Source organism: Melospiza melodia, chromosome 8 (assembly GCF_035770615.1).
Source record: "Melospiza melodia melodia isolate bMelMel2 chromosome 8, bMelMel2.pri, whole genome shotgun sequence".
Lineage (NCBI taxonomy): Eukaryota > Metazoa > Chordata > Aves > Passeriformes > Passerellidae > Melospiza > Melospiza melodia.
In genome coordinates, this window is record NC_086201.1 from 20625489 (window position 1) to 20642680 (window position 17192).

Here is a 17192-nt window from a genome sequence, read left to right on the forward strand (position 1 = left end):
GTGATTGTTTTATGAATTTGCTTGATTTACAGTAAGCCAGTAAGTGAGAATTAAATGAAAAAGTTTTCAATGTAATTTGTTCTGACCTTGAATTTTGTGGTATTTGAATTATGTAAGCAGTGGATTAGGTTTGTTTAGAAATCTGAATCCCTTTGCCTTCAAGAAATGGTGTGTAGTCTGTAATCCTTTCAGCAGGACTCAAGAGAGGAACATAATTTCATCCATACCTGTGATGTAAGTGCAGTATGAACAATTTTAGCATAGTTTGATGGTCAGTAACAGGCTGTTACTAAGTTTATCATGGTACTAAGCATAATATTCAACTCTGTTGCAGTTACCTTGTGTCTCTGTGTCTCTGTGCTATGTCCAAGGTGTTTGTATTTATGTATTTGGATGTCTTTCATTCAGCTGAACTCTACTAGTTCTGCTTCAATCCAGAAAAAAAAATTCTGTCTTTCACACAAAAAACTAATGCAATGAAGTAGTTGAATATTTGTTGCTTGTCATCACTATTTAGGAATTGGTGCTCATTTAGCTTGCATAAGATAGATAGCAGCTTTACTGAGGGGAAGAGTGTCATGCCCAAACCAGCGAGGGCTGGCTTCTTCAACAGCTGTAGATAGGTAGATGGATGACACAATTTTCTTCCAAGCATTTAGGAATTTTGGATTAAAATACAGTTTTGATGCTTAAAGGTGATTCTAAATATTCTTGTTAGTGTCTAAGAGACCTTTGAAATACTGGTCTTTACCCACCACTTTGTAATTTGCTATCTGAAAGTAATTTTCATTGAAATACGGCACCTTCTTGTCAAAGGTAGTACAAAAGCTTCAAAGATATGGACTGGCTTGCATGTGGTTCTCACTGTAAGGAATAAGAGTCTAAATTGGCTAATACAGTTCACAGCTGATCACAGCAACAGAGGAGAACAAAACATGAAAGGAATAGTCTAGAATCACTAGTGCGAACAACAGCATAGTGATTAAAAGTATTTAGAGAGGATTTCTTTGTGATATAATGGTCCTTTGGAAAAGTTAGAAATTTTTTTACCCCACAATTCTTCATTGTCATATTTGTGGGCAATTAGAAGGTGCTTCTCTGGATTTCTTAGATGGAAGCTTGCTTTGGTATCTATTAAATCCCAGATTAGAGTATGAACATCAATGTGAAGGTGATGGTATTAGCTGTGGTCAATACAGCATTTTTTTGTGATTCTGCAATGTGATCTTTGTGTATACAACATAAATAAGATAACCTTAAAAATATTTTATTGCATTTCCAAGTGATAAAAGCACCGTGTGTCTGTGCCTGTGCCAGTGAAGTACTCATCTTCTTGGCCTGACACTCATATTTTGATTGCAGTCCCTGTCATGGTAGCACTGGGTGATTGGTTGGTCTGGGGCTTGCTGCAGTGCAGCCCCTCCTGTTGTCCATGGACTCTGATGGACTTTTACTGGATCCAGCAGCATCTTGTATGAGATGGAGAACAGTCACTGGGTTCTGCACATAGTTGTGGTGGGATAGGGAGCTATGGAACTTGGATTTGTTAATCACGGGCATTTTTAATCATTCTCTGAAAAGATTCACCAAGTACTTGTTTTATAGCCAGGACCTAAATATATTATGGTATTAGAAAATGGAATATGAGACCCATCAATTTAATTCAAATGACCTGTTGAAGTACTTGTGTTGTAAAAACCACAGCAGATGGTGTGCTCATAACTTTGAAGACATGGTGTGTTTTAAGTACTTCACAAGAAGATGGTTTTATTCCATTCCTTCTTACCAAGGTTTTAAGGAAAAGGTGGTTTAGATAGTTTTTGTAACTGTTTGTATTATTCCTGTCCCGTATCAGAACATTCAGCTAGGCAGTCAAGGAGAGTGAGGTCTCCTGGTAATCTGGCAGTAACGCTGGTAGGAATTAGAGAATTGAATGCCCAACTGAATATTTCCTAAGGAATATACAAAGATAGTACAAAAGTTTCTGATATGGAGATTTGAACGACTCAGTGGTCAGCTGCATCCTCCAGCCTAGGGAAGGAGGCTGGAGGTACAACTCCTGCTTCTGCTGCTGCAGGAGTTCCTTGTCTTGGGAGATTGGTGGGGCTGCACTTGTGGGGCAGAGCTCCTTCTGCTGGCAGATCCCCTGACTGGCTGAGTCTTGTGTTGCTGTTTACCTGCAGGGCAATCTTTTCACATTTGCTTAGATATCTGCCATTTAATTTATTTTGTGACCTTCTAGATTCACTGAAAACAGGAAGACTATAGCAGTTTTTATGCAGAAACCCATAGTACATCAGCTACTGCTATTCTAATAAATTTAGAGCTATAGCAAACCAGTATTTATTTGGCCTGTGTTTTATAGATGGTACCATGATACATGTGCTTATGTGCATAATTACAGATAAAGGCATTAGATGACTCAATTTTTTGCTGTTGTTGTTGCTTAAGGACTTTTTTGAGTAACTTCAACACAGTTCTGAAGACCTTTAGCTAATGCTCAGACATATGCGATTAAATCTTAACTATAGCTTTGAACTTAACTTGGGTTACACTAACTCTTCATGCTGCTTAGCCTGCTCAGCAAGAAAAACAGTATTACCATCAAGTGAGTAATCATTTTATCACAATACCAGAAAATTAACTTTTAAAATGTATGCTGTTTTCAGCAAATCATACTGCAGACTGACTTACCTACAAGTCCACAAAATAAATTAATTGGCAGCTTTCTGAGAACATGTGTGAAGACTCACCTGTGGGCGAACAGCAACACTCCCAGTACAAGTCAAGGGATCTTTAGCGGGATCTGTCAGATACTTTTGATAAGTTCTGAGGCATTAATTGTGATCTTGTTTTTGTTAGATTCTCCTGCCTGGTACAGAGTTAACATAATCTCATAATCTTAAAGCATTACTGTGAAGAAAAATATAAAGTAGTACATATCTGTATTTGCATAATATCTATATTTGTATAAAAACATGTGTCTAAAATCTGTTATATATTTGTTTTCATACACTGCAGAGGTAAAACTGTTGAGACACCTTCCCAGAAATACCGGATCTTTTTTCTCAAAAAATACAGGGCTTATATGTGTTAATTTCTGTGGATACAGTCTCAGTGTCTTGCAGTCTCTTGCTCAAACCCAGTAGCATTCTTCAAGTGGAATTTGAAGGTTTTGTACATTTTTCCAGAATTGCCAAACATCTGTAGTCTGCTTTGAGGAGCAGTTTTACCCAGGAGCTTTGCTGGGTATTTGGCAATCTCAAGCATGTTTGCTCTGTGTATTTAATCAGACTCCACAGCGCATGCCTAGAAATTCCTCATTTCCAGTAAACATTGGATGGAGCTGTGCGTGTGCATGGCATGCTGTAACAGCCTGGAGTGCTGGACTCGCTGAACCCATGGTACTTTGTGCATAAACACCAATTCTGGATTGGACTGCTGCTGCTCTGCCAAAAATCCCAGAACTTTCTTGGAACAAAGTTTTCCAAGATCTTCAATTTTTCCAAAGACTTAACTTCCTACATCAGTGCCTTGGCCATGAAAGAATAGACTCAAATTTATTTTTCCCACCTTCCCACCCCCCCAAACATACAAAGCATTCATCTGCCAAATTCTCACTAGGTTTTCAAATGCCAAGGATTTGTGAGCAGTCTTTCCTAGATATGTGTGTGCTTATATATATATATATATATATATATATATATATATATATATATATATATATATATATATATATATATATATATATATATATATATATATATATATATATATATATATATATATATATATATATATATATATATATATATATATATGTATATTATATGCTGTATGTGTGTATACCCAGTGGGGTATGAAATAAGTTATTATGATAAATGACCCTTCTGAATTGTCTAACTTGTTTGTTTATTTGTTTGTTTTCAACAGGCAGAAATACTCAGTGTGCTCAGTCACAAAAACATCATTCAGTTCTATGGAGCTGTCATTGAACCTCCAAACTATGGCATTGTTACAGGTAAGGATTTTTGTCTGACCTTTTTCTCGACTCTGTAAAGCTACAATCTTACAAGGTTATCTCCAGTGTTACCCAATTACAGTGTTTTGCTAATTGTTCTGGTCTTTTTTAAATGTTAAGAGTGCTTGGCACTACCTGCCTCAATGTAATTGGGAGTGCTGGAGGTGGGAACCAGGCTGGGAGCATAGCTGGAGGCAGCATGAGGCAGGTGAGGCCTAGGGTGTTCTTAGTGCACAAATACAGGACTCCTTTTAACAGTACCTTTCATTGTGTTCTTGTGCCCTGTTTGGAGAATTGCTTTCCCATCCTAATTGGTGTGTCACAAAAATAGAGGTTTTCATGATACGAAGTTCTGGCTGGTTCTGTTCTGGAAGGAAGGTGGGCTGGGTGTCTGCTCAGAGCAAAGCTGCCCCATGAGTTCTGCCTGCACTGAAAGTAGGAGAATTTGCATTGTGAGGTTCACAATGGGAGGAGCTTGAAATAGAGTCAAGGGTTAATAAGGCATTGTAAGACAACTCCCTTTGTACATGGAAAACTGGGTTTTGTTTGTTTTGATATTCCTAGAATTATGCAGAAGTTGCTTTTTGTGGTATTGGTGAGGTATTTTGTTGGTGGTTGTTTTTTTTCTGTCACCATTTTAAGCTTCCTGCTCTTACCTTGGGAGATGGTCCAGATATAGAATTTTCTCCCTTTCCTGTATGAGAAAAACTACATAAGATAGAAGTAGAAAGTAAACCGAAAGCAAAGAAATTTCCCAACTGCTCAAACAAATGTTTGAAGAGATAAAACTCATGAAAGTGTGGATTGGGAGGCATGTTTTGGCATGTCTGTAACTTTCAAAGCTCAGTGTGAAGAGTAGTCTTTTGCATGTGGCACAATCTAACACCAATTTGAGTCACTGCTGGTCAGGTTTTTGTTGGTTGGTGGTCAGAACTCATGAAAATTCAGTTATTTCTACCTGCCTCTTACACTTCTGTTTATCACAGCAGGTGGCAGTGTAATCTGAAATGCAGCATGTTTCAGGGCGTGGGGAGCTTTGCTTACTCCAGGAGTATCAGCCTACTGCAGACAGCATTCCAGAGGTGCATGGGGTGACCACAGTCTGCACCACTTAGAAATGAACTGATGATGTCATATAGACAGGAATTTGAATTCCTTCTGGAAGCAATAAAATTAATAGAAAGCTAATAAATCAAGCAATGTAATTTTACTATCCTTTTTAATATAAGTGTAAACCAGCAAGCAGAGTAGTAAAGGTGAGGTGTAATCAATGACCTGGGATGATGTCTAGATCAGAAGACCTCAGCTTGATCTCACAAAGATCAGGGTTTGGAGGACGTATGACTGCTTACCAGTCACAGGGCAGACAGCAACTAAAGTAATTCACTGTGCTGTTGAGAATGGGGACTCTTTAACTGCCTGTGAGATAGAGACTACAGTGTGTAGTTCAACAGCTTTGTTCCACAGGGAACTTTGATCACACCTGCTTGAAAAAGAAAGAAGTTTGGGGATTTTTTAGCAAACTGTTGATTCTCCATGTAACTTCTAAGGAGACTGGAGTCCTGTGGATTGGAATGGAGGCAAGACTCCCTTTCCCTACACCATTTTCAAATCAGAGAGAATGGTTACTGATAAAAGAAATGTTGATTACACTTCAAATGTCTTTTAGAGGGATTTTCACTTTGTGGTCTTCTGGATGGCCTTCAGTGTTGCAGACAATCCTGTGTTTAGTTAGAGATTTGTTTCTTGAGAGAGAAAATCCCAAATAAGAAGATATCCTGAGAAGTTAATGTTTCTTCAGAGTGATGGAGATGAGAGCATTCAGCCAAGTACTGGCATGTACTGAACATTACTTGCATGTAATGTCTCATGTAGGATTGTTAAAGAGTTCTCTGAGAAGGGCTACAGCTGGAGTTAAAAAAATATTTTCCTCCTAGGATGTATGTCAGTGTTCCAGCTCATCCTGCTGCCTGGTGAGCTGCTGTCATGGATCCCATGGATCTAGATGCTACTGGCCATCTCTGTCAGCAGCAATCTCAATATGTGGCTTTCAGATATGGCTTTTGGCCACAGCTGCCTCATCCCAAAAGGTTCTCAGAGCTTGTGCCCCCAGTGCACAGAACCATATGTCTGCCACAGCATCACAGGGTGGGCCCAGTAAGGCAATCAGAGCTTTTCTTTCTACAGCAAATATTTCTTTTCCATTAGTTGCAAAACATTGTCGTTGCAATAGGCTTTCCAAATCCACAAGCTCCTAGTAAATATCTGTGGCACAGTAAGTATATGGAAGAAATACTAATAGTGGGGCTTTGTTGATTGAAGCTTACTTGCCTCTGTTCACACAAAGTGGCAAAGGGCTGAAGGAGCTGAGCTGTCCCCTGACCCTGATGGGTTGAATTATGCATTGTAAAGGCATGCAAAGCATGCAGCCAACCTGTTCCTGAAGAATCCATTTATAAGACAGATGATGACATCATGGGTAAAAAAAGCTTCTGTTTTAATTGTGGAAATGTGCGGGTCAGCAGCTTACTCCTCTGTCAGTGACATCAGAAGCAACATGTCTGTCCTTTCAGTGGGAGGTTGTACAGCAGGGATCCAAAGCTCACTTGCCACTTGAGTGTTTACTTTCACAGGACTTGCTATTTTCTCCCTCTTTCATTTAGCACTGGAGTCTTCCCATCTGACCTGCCACATTGTAGGCTGCAGATTCAGTTTGGTCTCAGTGTCTTTCCCCACACAGTGATCTCCCAGTGTTTTTTATTTTTTTGGTTAGGAACAATGGAAATTTTTGTATGCATTTACACTATCATGTATCAATCATTGATTAATAATATTATTTTAAAAAATCAGATACATTTGATGTAGTCTTAAAGGCAGTGATTTTGTGGCTGCTTTGAAATAAAATGAAGATTTTGAGAGTCTTCTAGATAGGTTCTAAATTCTGCCTGAGAAGCACATTGAATAGCCTTGGGAGAGAGGGACAAAAGGCTTAAGTTGCTCCTTGTATCCCCCTGCACTGGGTGGCATCTGCCTGCCCTGTCATTGCAAGCAGATAAAAGAAAATGTATCAGCTGTTTCATCTTATGAACCTCCTGTTGTGTTTTTGGTGAAACAAATTCTAAATAAGATAAAACTTATTTCTATTAATATTTCATATTAATAAATACTGAGCAGAAGAGCTACAGGCTTTAAACTGCTGTAGATGACCTGTAGCACAAGAAAATCTGTCCTGCTTATCACAGGGTTAGCCTTCTTGTTTCATCCTTCTGTTTTTTCATGAACAAGTTATTTGATCTGCTGTTTTGTTTCTCCATGGGGAAGTAGGAAACTTTCTACTTGCAAACTCTTTCTTTGTAACAAAACGTTATATATTTAGCATGTGGCTTTACTTAAAAAATAAATTTAAAATAATGTTTTGTTATTGGGGCATAATTTATACACAGTACTGCTTACAGTGGGGAGTATCCTCTGATTTTGGAAACAATAAAATGAATCTGATACCACCAAACTCATCTGTTAATTGTTCTTTGATTAAATGTGGTTAATTCACTGTTTAAAAAAGTAAGAATTTTAGGTTATATGAAAGGGGTACTGTAGAGATTTGAGTTGTCTCCAGTTTCACACCTAAATATGTGTAGGGCTGACTAGCTTGTTATTCCTGCTTTAAGCCCCACAACTCTGACAGTCAGACTGGATTCCATCTGCCACAGTTCCAAACATCAGTGGGCCCCAAATGCCCTTGTTTGTACCCCAGAATTCTGCTGTGGGATTTTGTAGGTATAGTTATGGGAAATTAAGAGAAACCTCTGCTTGTCCTGAACAAGGAGCTTGCACAACCTTTTACTCTAGAATTTGAACTGCTTTGCCTGATCTTTCTTGATGCCAGGCCTTTCTAATGCCTTTTCATTTTAATGCCTGTTTTTCTGTATGATTACACTTTTTATTTTTTTTTTTTTTTTTTCATTTTTTGTTAGTAGTAGCTTATGTCTACATTGGGACAATCAGATAAACTCTCTTACTGTACTGGTAATAATATTAGGCTGTTGAACCCAAATTCTTTGTCATTAAGCCAGAGGACTGCTTTCTGGAACTGGTAGAGTTTCTATTATGTCTTTCAAGCTAAGTGCAATGTTTTTAAATATCTTGGTTTGTTTGTTTTTTTTAACAGAGTATGCTTCTGCTGGCTCACTGTTTGATTACATTAATAGTAACAAAAGTGAAGAGATGGATATGGATCATATCATGACCTGGGCCACTGACATAGCTAAAGGTAAGCAAGAAGAGTGACATATACTGCCCTACACAGCCAGCAAATGTACAGCTTCCTTAGTCAGGAAAGCTTTCCTAATCTTCCTTATTGAGATGGTAAGAAAACCAATCAAACATATATAAATGAAAAAAGCAAAACCCGTTCACTGTTCTTTTCAATATATTCCTTGTTTATTATGAATCCAGAAATATTCTGGAGTGAAAATGGCTTCTGTGAGCCAGTTCTGTTGTGCCCTTAAGTCCCAAGAGGATAATTTGCTGATGTAGTGTAATTATGAGGTAAAGTGCATAATTGCCCTTACATTTGATTTGATTTGGGGCATTTAAGGAAGCTAAGGACTTATTCTCAGCAAACATACTGAAACTCTTCATATAATAATGTAGAATAAGCTGTTCCATCCTTTTTGTTCTCTGTGACTGACCACACAAGAATTAGTGTAAACTAATGAAAAAAAAGTAAATTCATATCTGGCTTAATTGTGTAGACAGCTCCTTAACTATATAGTTAGAGAAAATAACTACCTATGATGTTAAAACCCATTAGCATATCCAGATAGATGCTTTGAGAGATACTCAAAGCAGATTGTGGGAAGCTTTGGTTCTCCTTCAGCACGTCAGTATGGCACACAGGTATGGCAACTTGCAATGAGTACAACTAGTGGGAACCAGGAATCATGACTGCAGAAATGGGATGGCCCCGCTCAGCCTGTCTAACTAGATTGTTCCTTTGTTTTGTGTAGGAATGCACTATTTACACATGGAAGCTCCAGTCAAAGTTATCCACAGGGACCTGAAGTCCAGGAATGGTAAAGTGGCAATACTCTGAAACGATCTGCATTTACTGTTACCCATTAATGTGGCATTTAAATCTGTGCCTGAGTTTTGTGAACAAGCAGAATGCCATGGTTGTCATCAAAGCTGCACTTGTTGAGGCACAGAAAAGTTGTCTTGTTCCCTCCTCCCCATCCTGAGCCTGTCTGAAGTTCATTACCGACCTGGCATCATCTAGAACACTGTGGAGGACTCTTTCAACTTGTGTCTTGCTGGTCATGATTGGCCAAGAAAGCTGATTAAGCTTTCAGATACTGCCTGGGCACTCCTTACTTCTTTTTTCTATTTGGAAAGGTTGAGTACCAGGAAAGGCTGGCAGACACCAGACACAATAGACTGGATAAGGCCTATTACTTCTTATCAGACAATCATGTCTTTGTTGTGGCTTTTTTTGAGGTTTGACAGATATTCAGGCTTTTGAGTCATACACGTTCAGTGTGGAGTCTGTACTTAGCAATTGACAGTCATTTCTGAAATTTGCTGAACATTGCCTTTTAGATGAAAATTCTGCTGGTGGGATAGGAGAGGCACAGATTTCAATGATGTATAATAGTTAAGAAACATGTAGGTCTCACCTCGGTTTTAGGTTTTCTCCTCTTATTAATGACTCTTCAGAGAGCTTCTTGTTAAACTAACTGTACTGGGGAGAATGAAGTTCATCTGTGTTGCTGTCCTTTAACTCAGTAAGGCCTGAAAGGTTTTGCATTTGTTCAGAGGCTTGCAGATATTCAGCAGATATTCGGTCAGCTTCCCAATGAAACCAGGACAGATGTACACATTCAGATGCTGGCTCACCTTAGGGTCATTTGTCTTATTGAAAAATGAAGTATTTTGCTGTAAAAATGTATTAGACTTGCTTTTTGCATTCTTGTAACCTTTTGTTTTTTCATTTTCAGTTGTTATAGCTGCTGATGGTGTGTTAAAGGTATGAACACTTTAATTATTTGTTGAGAGATGCTGCTGCTTGACTGGATGTTTCTATGTCTGATGAATGAGGTCAATACTCACAATACCAGTTTAATATTTTATTTATTTTTGCCAGATCTGTGATTTTGGTGCCTCAAGATTCCACTCCCATACGACACACATGTCATTAGTGGGCACTTTCCCATGGATGGCCCCAGAAGTTATTCAGAGTCTTCCAGTGTCTGAAACGTGTGACACGTACTCGTACGGGGTGGTGAGTGTCTCATCTCACTGTGCATTGTGGCAGTGAGACAGAATTCATGTGCTGCAACTGCAGTAGTTTTAAATAAGAACAACAAGAAATGCCAGAGTTCCTTCTGTGACTGACCCATTATTTATAATTATATGCTTGAAAATGATAGGAAGAACATAGTATCTTGCATGTTTGGTAGCATCTCATTAGATTAGCAGCATGCCAGTGTAGGAAGTTCCACAATTATTCAGCATATGTCAAAAGGCTTTCAGGAGCTACTGAAAGCGTTATGAATCTCTGCTTGTGGGGCTTTTTTTGTGGCACTAAAGAGAAAAAGCTTGTCTTGTAATGGGGGGTAACATTAGCATTCCACTTTCCCCAAAATAGAGTGTCACTGATTTTTATTAAAAAGCAGCTCCTCTAAAAGACACTGCTATCACTATCTGTGAGAATAAACCCCATCTGAAAATACAGAAGCCCAGCACTGCTTTGCTGAAGGGTGAGGAATCAGTTATAGTTCATAAGAATGTCAGGTTTTCAGATTCAGTAATGTGAATTACTTTACTCTGTCAACAGTTAAACTCTAATTTAATTTTGCTCTGCAATACAAAGCAGGCTAGAAATAGCCCTACTGGTCACATCAGTTGTGTGCCTAAGCCCATAGCCTTCCTCTGGCAGAGGACAGTAAAGAGAATTTGGGGCAAAATGAAAGGAAGTAGGGCTGTAGTTTCTATGCATATTGGTGCATTAACCATTTTTCTGTTTGGATTCAACAGTGGGTGGCAGAATGAGAAATTCTTCACTACCTGCCAAATGTTGTGTCTCTCTCTTTGAGGAATGGGAGGAGGTAGATGTGAGGGAGGCACTGTGATTTTAAGCTAGCACCTATGGCTGTACACATCTAAGCTGATGTCTCAGTGGAGAGTGACTTAAACTTTTTGCCAAACAGTTGTTTATAGTGAGAAAAATTTTTGAGACATGATGTGACATCACTTACCAGTGAAAGTTTGAAAGTTTGCAAGGTTCCTATATAGTCAGACTCAAAATCCTTGCTTGCTTAACTGAACTAGGTCACAAAGAGTAAGAGAACATAAGCTAACAAATATAAATATTAATGTAAACTGTTACTGGAAGCAATCACATATTGTCCACTGAAGGGAAACATTCCAGTTTCAAAACAGACCAACAATATTAGAGGAAAAATTCCAAACATGGTGTTGTAGTTCAAACTTCTCACATAGTCATCCTAGTTTGAATTGACTTTAGTAATGTTTTCAAAGTGGGAGAAGGTAAGAAATTGTTTAGTATCTTATCATGTCAAGTATTAACAGTGCCTTGGGAACAGTATTTTGTGAAAAGTTTATTTGACCTCATTGAAAAAGTCAGGTTCCTTTGACAGTTCTGTGCTTGGAGGTAAAACTGAACTATCCTCGTTATGAAAACAGTTCCGTGTTACCAGAATATTTTAGCATTGTTATGGGTGTGTAGTGCTACTTTAGAATGTCTAGTAATGACCCACAATTTTTTAATACATTATTTTTAAATGAATGTGCTGTACTGTGAGTAGAAGCTTATGAATTCATAAGCACTTAGGTGTAATTATTCTTTTTATAACTCTAGTCTTGGAACAGCATTATTTTCAGAGGAGATAGATGGGTAGAAATGAAGAATGACAGTGGCCCAAGTTCTCTGTTTCTGAAATAACTGATATTAGGGGGTTATACCAGCAAGAAATGGCCTGAATATAACATTGAAAGTTGGAATCTTGCTGTAATGAGTGTTATAACTACCAGAGAAGTAGCTAGGGGTCTGAAAACAAGAAATCTGAGAAAGGGTGTTTTTGTCTCTTTAAGTTATTGTTATCTATAAAAACAAAATGTAAAGAATCTCTTTTTGAAGCATAACACTTGCCAGCAGCTTTTGTGCTAGAGAGACAAATCTGCTTTACTTCAGTTAAAGTCCTCTTAACAAAGAACAGAATCCTTTAAAATGTAAACTAGTAAGATGCTAGGAATAGATATTTCAATTGCAATATTTGTCATCTTTCCCATGGTTTTCTTTAATTTCCTTTCTTTTATTTTTTTATCTGACAGTCTTTTCTTTCTTCAAACCCATCTGTGATTTTAAATGTTCTGCTTAAGCTGTGCGAGAGCTCTTTTCCATGAAGTGTTGAAGCCTTTCTGCAGCCTCATAGGTCTGAGCTGCTTCTCAGCTGAAATGAATTTTCCTTTTTGTGAACAGTTGTATGCATGTTTATAGCTAATATTTAGATTAGCTGTCCTGTCCTTCATGGATGGTTAAACAGGCCTATGTATTCTCCGAGATACATAGTCAATAATTTATAATACTGTCATGAAATGCTAAAGCGAAATTTTCAAGGAGAATTTATTACCACACAAAGAGAGATCTTACACTTTCCTTCAGCCATGCTGTAGTTCCTCTTTCTGATCCATTTCCAAGTCTGTACTCTAAACAACTAAAACCAAGTGTTACAAGTGATCAACCCTGAAACTGACTTGTATGTCACTGTGTGTTGCTCAAAAATTATTCCTTGCAATCTCTGTCATTACTTGCTGTCTCTGCCAGATAGGAAAGTGTATGTCGAATGACAGTGTCACTCTAAAAGCTGTTCAAAATCATGAAGACATATGCTCAGAATATATTATCCTGGCAGAACTGTTTGTAGTGACCACAGTGTGTGTTTGTGTATCAGTATAAATGTATTTAATCGCAGAAAGCTTATCCAATATAGTTGAATTATTTTATCATTTACAAGAACAAATAAGTAAAACCATTAACTGGCTATTGGTGGCCTAGAGACTGCCATTAAATGTAGCAGCTGTTCAAACACTGCTTTAGTTATGAGAACATATGTTATTTATAGAGGGAATGTTGGCCAGCTCCAGGGGTTATCCCTTACTCTTTTTGAAAAGAATGATGCGATCTTTAACTGCAGTTGGATCAATGCAGAGAAGACAGACCTAATTTTCATGCCTAAGGGCAGCACCTCTGTGAGTGCAATGCTAATGCTTTTGCTGTACCTCTGCTAACTGTGGCTCCTGACCATTGGCTGTGAACACTTTCCTACCAGACAAAGCGTAGTTTTTTCAGCAAAGGTGTTCAGAGTGTTTTCTTTTCCTCAGATTACTAACTTGGATGTTCTCCTATCCACCAGTGTGGAGACAGGGTATGGCGTAGAGGTGTTGTGGATTTAGTTTTTCCTTTGGGTTGTTGTCACATAATTGAGAGGATAGGAATTGAAATGCACAGCTGAGCTGACAGAAGTAAATGTGTGAGCTTTTTCTGAAGACCACCTATTTCTTATAGTCAGGTTTGTGTATAGGGTGAACATTCATACATTTATCTCTCCTTTCTCTTCCTCTATATGCAAAGATGAGTCCAGCATCTTCAGAGGCTGCAGCTTACTGCACTATATTAAATGGCCTTGCTTTGTTTTTCATCATTGTTTCTAGCTTGGCTGTTTTCTCTGTGAGCTTGTGCTGTCCATCATCACAGAGATGTGATGTGATTGGGAAAGGAGGGGATCCTCACCATTACATGTGGGAGGGAAAATGAACCACGTCAGTCTCAATTAGATTGTAGACCAGAAAGGAAAGATAAAATAATTGCCATATGAAGTGATCCAGTAAAGATAAAATAATTTCCATATGAAGTGATCCAGTAAAGGTAAAATAATTTCCATATGAAGCGAGCCAGTTCTGAAAATGAACAGAGTGTACCTCACAATGAAGAGGCTGGGGTAAGTTAGGCTGAGGTCCTTGTCTGTTGCTGAATCACCCTGGGGAGAGCAAGAGGCAAATGAGAATGCAGACAGTACCCATTTGCTGCTTTTTAAAAGACTGCTGATGCAGTCATTCACCTTAGCTGATGATTCAGGGTAGCTAGTCCATGGGAAGGGGTGGAAACTCCTGTAAAACTGAAAATAGAGACACGTCACCGTTGGAAGGAAAGGCTTTCTCTGTATATTTGGCCTGAATATGAAAATTGCTTTGTTGCTAAAATATTTTCTAAACCTGTGTAAGTAAATGCAAGGATTTCCAGCATCCCACTTCCGTATCTTTTACTTTCATTTGTTAGTAAAATGAAGGCATCATGAAAAATCCTTCCTATTGCGTCAAATTGCTGTTTTTCTCTTCAACTGTGTGCAGTCTTGGACAAATTTTTAGCTAGCACTGTTGCTTTAGGGAGGCAGTGATCTGTTGGAGCAGTGGAAATAAACACTAAAGGTGTCATGATAAAGGAATTCGGTGCAAAATGTTCTGCACAACCATATGTGCATGAATGAAACAAGACAGCTCTTAAAATTTACAGTCTTCTGAAAGAAAGATAGCCCAGCAGTAGTTTTCCAACTCAAGGCTCTTGAAGACATTTAACATGTATTTCATTATGTTCTTTACTGGAAGGTTATTTAGATACTGCTCTATCTGATGTGCAAACTTGAGTTTTTTCCTCTGTAGTGTCATGGTACAGTCCCAACAGATGAGGTTGTTCTGCCAGGCTGCTCAACCACATTTGATTTGGTCCAGGAACCTTTGTTTTAAACTGACTTTTTATACACTGCTTTTATACACTGCTTTTTTTGTCTGAAGTACATGGGACTGGTAATTTTTTTTCCTTCTCTCACAATTAAATTTCCTTCTCGACCAGTAGAGAAGTGATAATTTGAGTTACAACTGAGGTGCCTTTTTTTCCTTCTGAAAGGATTGAACTGAAGCTAACAGGATAATTGAATAGATCTGTGATAGTTCTCCCCATATATTTCTTATTTTTAGAAAAACTGTTCTTATTTTTCCAAGATACCCTTACCTTTACTAATCAGTCTTCTGACTCAAGCAGAATTATTGAAATAGGTCTATTGTTGGAGTTCCCTGTTCACTTGAATAAAGGCCCAACTCTGCTTCAATGCATTTTTTTGCTTGACCCCCATCTGTCAATATTGTTCCATTTGCTTTTTCATTATCTTCATAGCTGTCCACAGTCCATTCAAAATGATGCAGCTGGAATAAACCTGGGCACTAACCCAAACACTGAGGATATAGAGACTTGTATAAGGATCTTAATGCATTTTGGCAAATCCTGCATTAAAGATTCTTTGTTGTTGTTGTTATACTTGATAAATGAGCAGAAGAAAAAGTTTGTAGATATTTTCAACCAGATGTGTCTATGAAAGTTTTGCTTAAAAAAAAGGGGGGGACATAAACAAGTAGAGGTACAAAGTGCTATTAATTTGGTTGAATTCCAATATGTTGTCCCAATGGCAGAAAAACACGTTGGATTCATTGACTTGAAGCCTTTTTGATGATGCCAAACTCTTTTCTACAGAGTAGCTTAGATTCTTGGGTACTGTGTTATCAAAAGGCTAAAAACATGCAAAACTAGGAGATCTTTCTCTAGCTAAGGACAGTATGTCTATAAAAACTCAAGGAGAAGAAGTGATTTTTTTTATATCCTGTATATTGCTTAGTTTAATATGATCACATACTTGGAGATAAACAATTACGGTTTTGATTGCAAAATTGTATTTTTGTAGGCATATCAAAGGAGCTAAATACCTTTTGGTTCATATTCACTGGTTGCAGTCGCATGGAAATATTTTTAAATGAAAAATTACTGCACAGCAATGTCTAGTTGGAGCTGAGAAGGAGAGGAAGAGCATTGTCTCCCAAGACCCAGTTGCCAGATGTGAACTTTATAGTGTACAAAGATAGTAAAAAAGCAACCCAGTTTTTCATCTTAGCTTTTCTGTAGAGGAAAAAGCAGAAACATTCAAATTAATTTTGTGAGAGGATCTTGCACACAAACACCAGTCCAAGTTCCTGCAAATGAAAACTGGTTGCCTGGTAATTGGATACAGAATAGTGCTGTATCAAGGTTTAATAATGTATTTAAAATACAAAGTACAGAAATAAAAATTCTTTTCTTTTTTTCTCTTCCAGGTTCTCTGGGAGATGCTAACAAGGGAGGTCCCCTTTAAAGGCTTGGAAGGATTACAAGTAGCTTGGCTTGTAGTGGAAAAAAACGAGGTAAGACTACGTTTCTACATTCAGGTACATAGATCAGAAAACAGTATTGGGGTTTTGCAAAAGACTTTTTCATCTTCTTCAAATTGAAAGTAAGTTCACGCGTATGGAAAGATTAGCAGTAGGAGCTAACACAAAGGGTCAAAGTGATGTTATTCCTCATGAATGGACCCTTTACATCTAATTGTTGCAGCTTCACGTCGTGATGCTGTAGATCAAAAATTGTACAAGTACTGTACTAGTTTCTCAGTCTCAATTGTAAAACCTAGGGGTTTGTTCTTAGTGATGAAAGAAGCCATTGCGTCCAAGGTAGGGGAACAGTTTAACTCCATCTCCTGCGTTTAGGACATCTTTTTACTGGCCGGGAGTTGATATATCTGTAAGAGACCTTCAGCTACTTCAACTTAACTCTCCCAGCAGGAGTCACTATAGTACAAGAAACTGCCGCTTAGATGAAAATTTCAAAAATAAAAGAAGAAAAAATAGTTTTAAAAAAAGAGAGAAATTACAGTTTTGCCACCTACGTTCAACACTACATTGAAGATGAGCTCCTCACTGGTATCGGCAAGGCTGTGGCATAGCTGCAAGCCTCCTCATGCAGAGTCTTTCCATTTCAAAAGCACTTCAGTGGTGTAAACACCGTTTGTACAGTGTCCCCAGCCTCGCTTTTCTTCTCCTCACAAATTGAGGCTTTCAGTTAGTTGGACATGTGAGCGTATATCTGAACACATAGTCCCTTGATATCAAAGACAGTAACTACATTTAAAAAACATTTAAAGTTGTGACTGTACCACACACAGACAAGCATGGAAATCCTCCACAAAGATGAAACCTCCTCTATCTAGACACAGCGGAAGCTTGGGAAACATTA

At 38.1% G+C, this 17192-nt stretch overlaps 1 protein-coding gene across 3 annotated transcripts in view; it reads left to right on the top strand.

Annotated features, from left to right (window-relative positions):
• The window catches only part of MAP3K20 (mitogen-activated protein kinase kinase kinase 20), a 90639-nt gene that overhangs the window by 25772 nt on the left and 47675 nt on the right, over positions 1-17192 (top strand). For all 3 annotated transcript variants that reach the window (XM_063162154.1, XM_063162157.1, XM_063162156.1), the window contains exons 3-8: positions 3934-4021; positions 8190-8291; positions 9031-9096; positions 10018-10046; positions 10164-10301; positions 16238-16324. In XM_063162154.1, coding sequence (XP_063018224.1) covers positions 3934-4021; positions 8190-8291; positions 9031-9096; positions 10018-10046; positions 10164-10301; positions 16238-16324 — 510 coding nt within the window. The remainder of the gene's footprint in view (positions 1-3933; positions 4022-8189; positions 8292-9030; positions 9097-10017; positions 10047-10163; positions 10302-16237; positions 16325-17192) is intronic.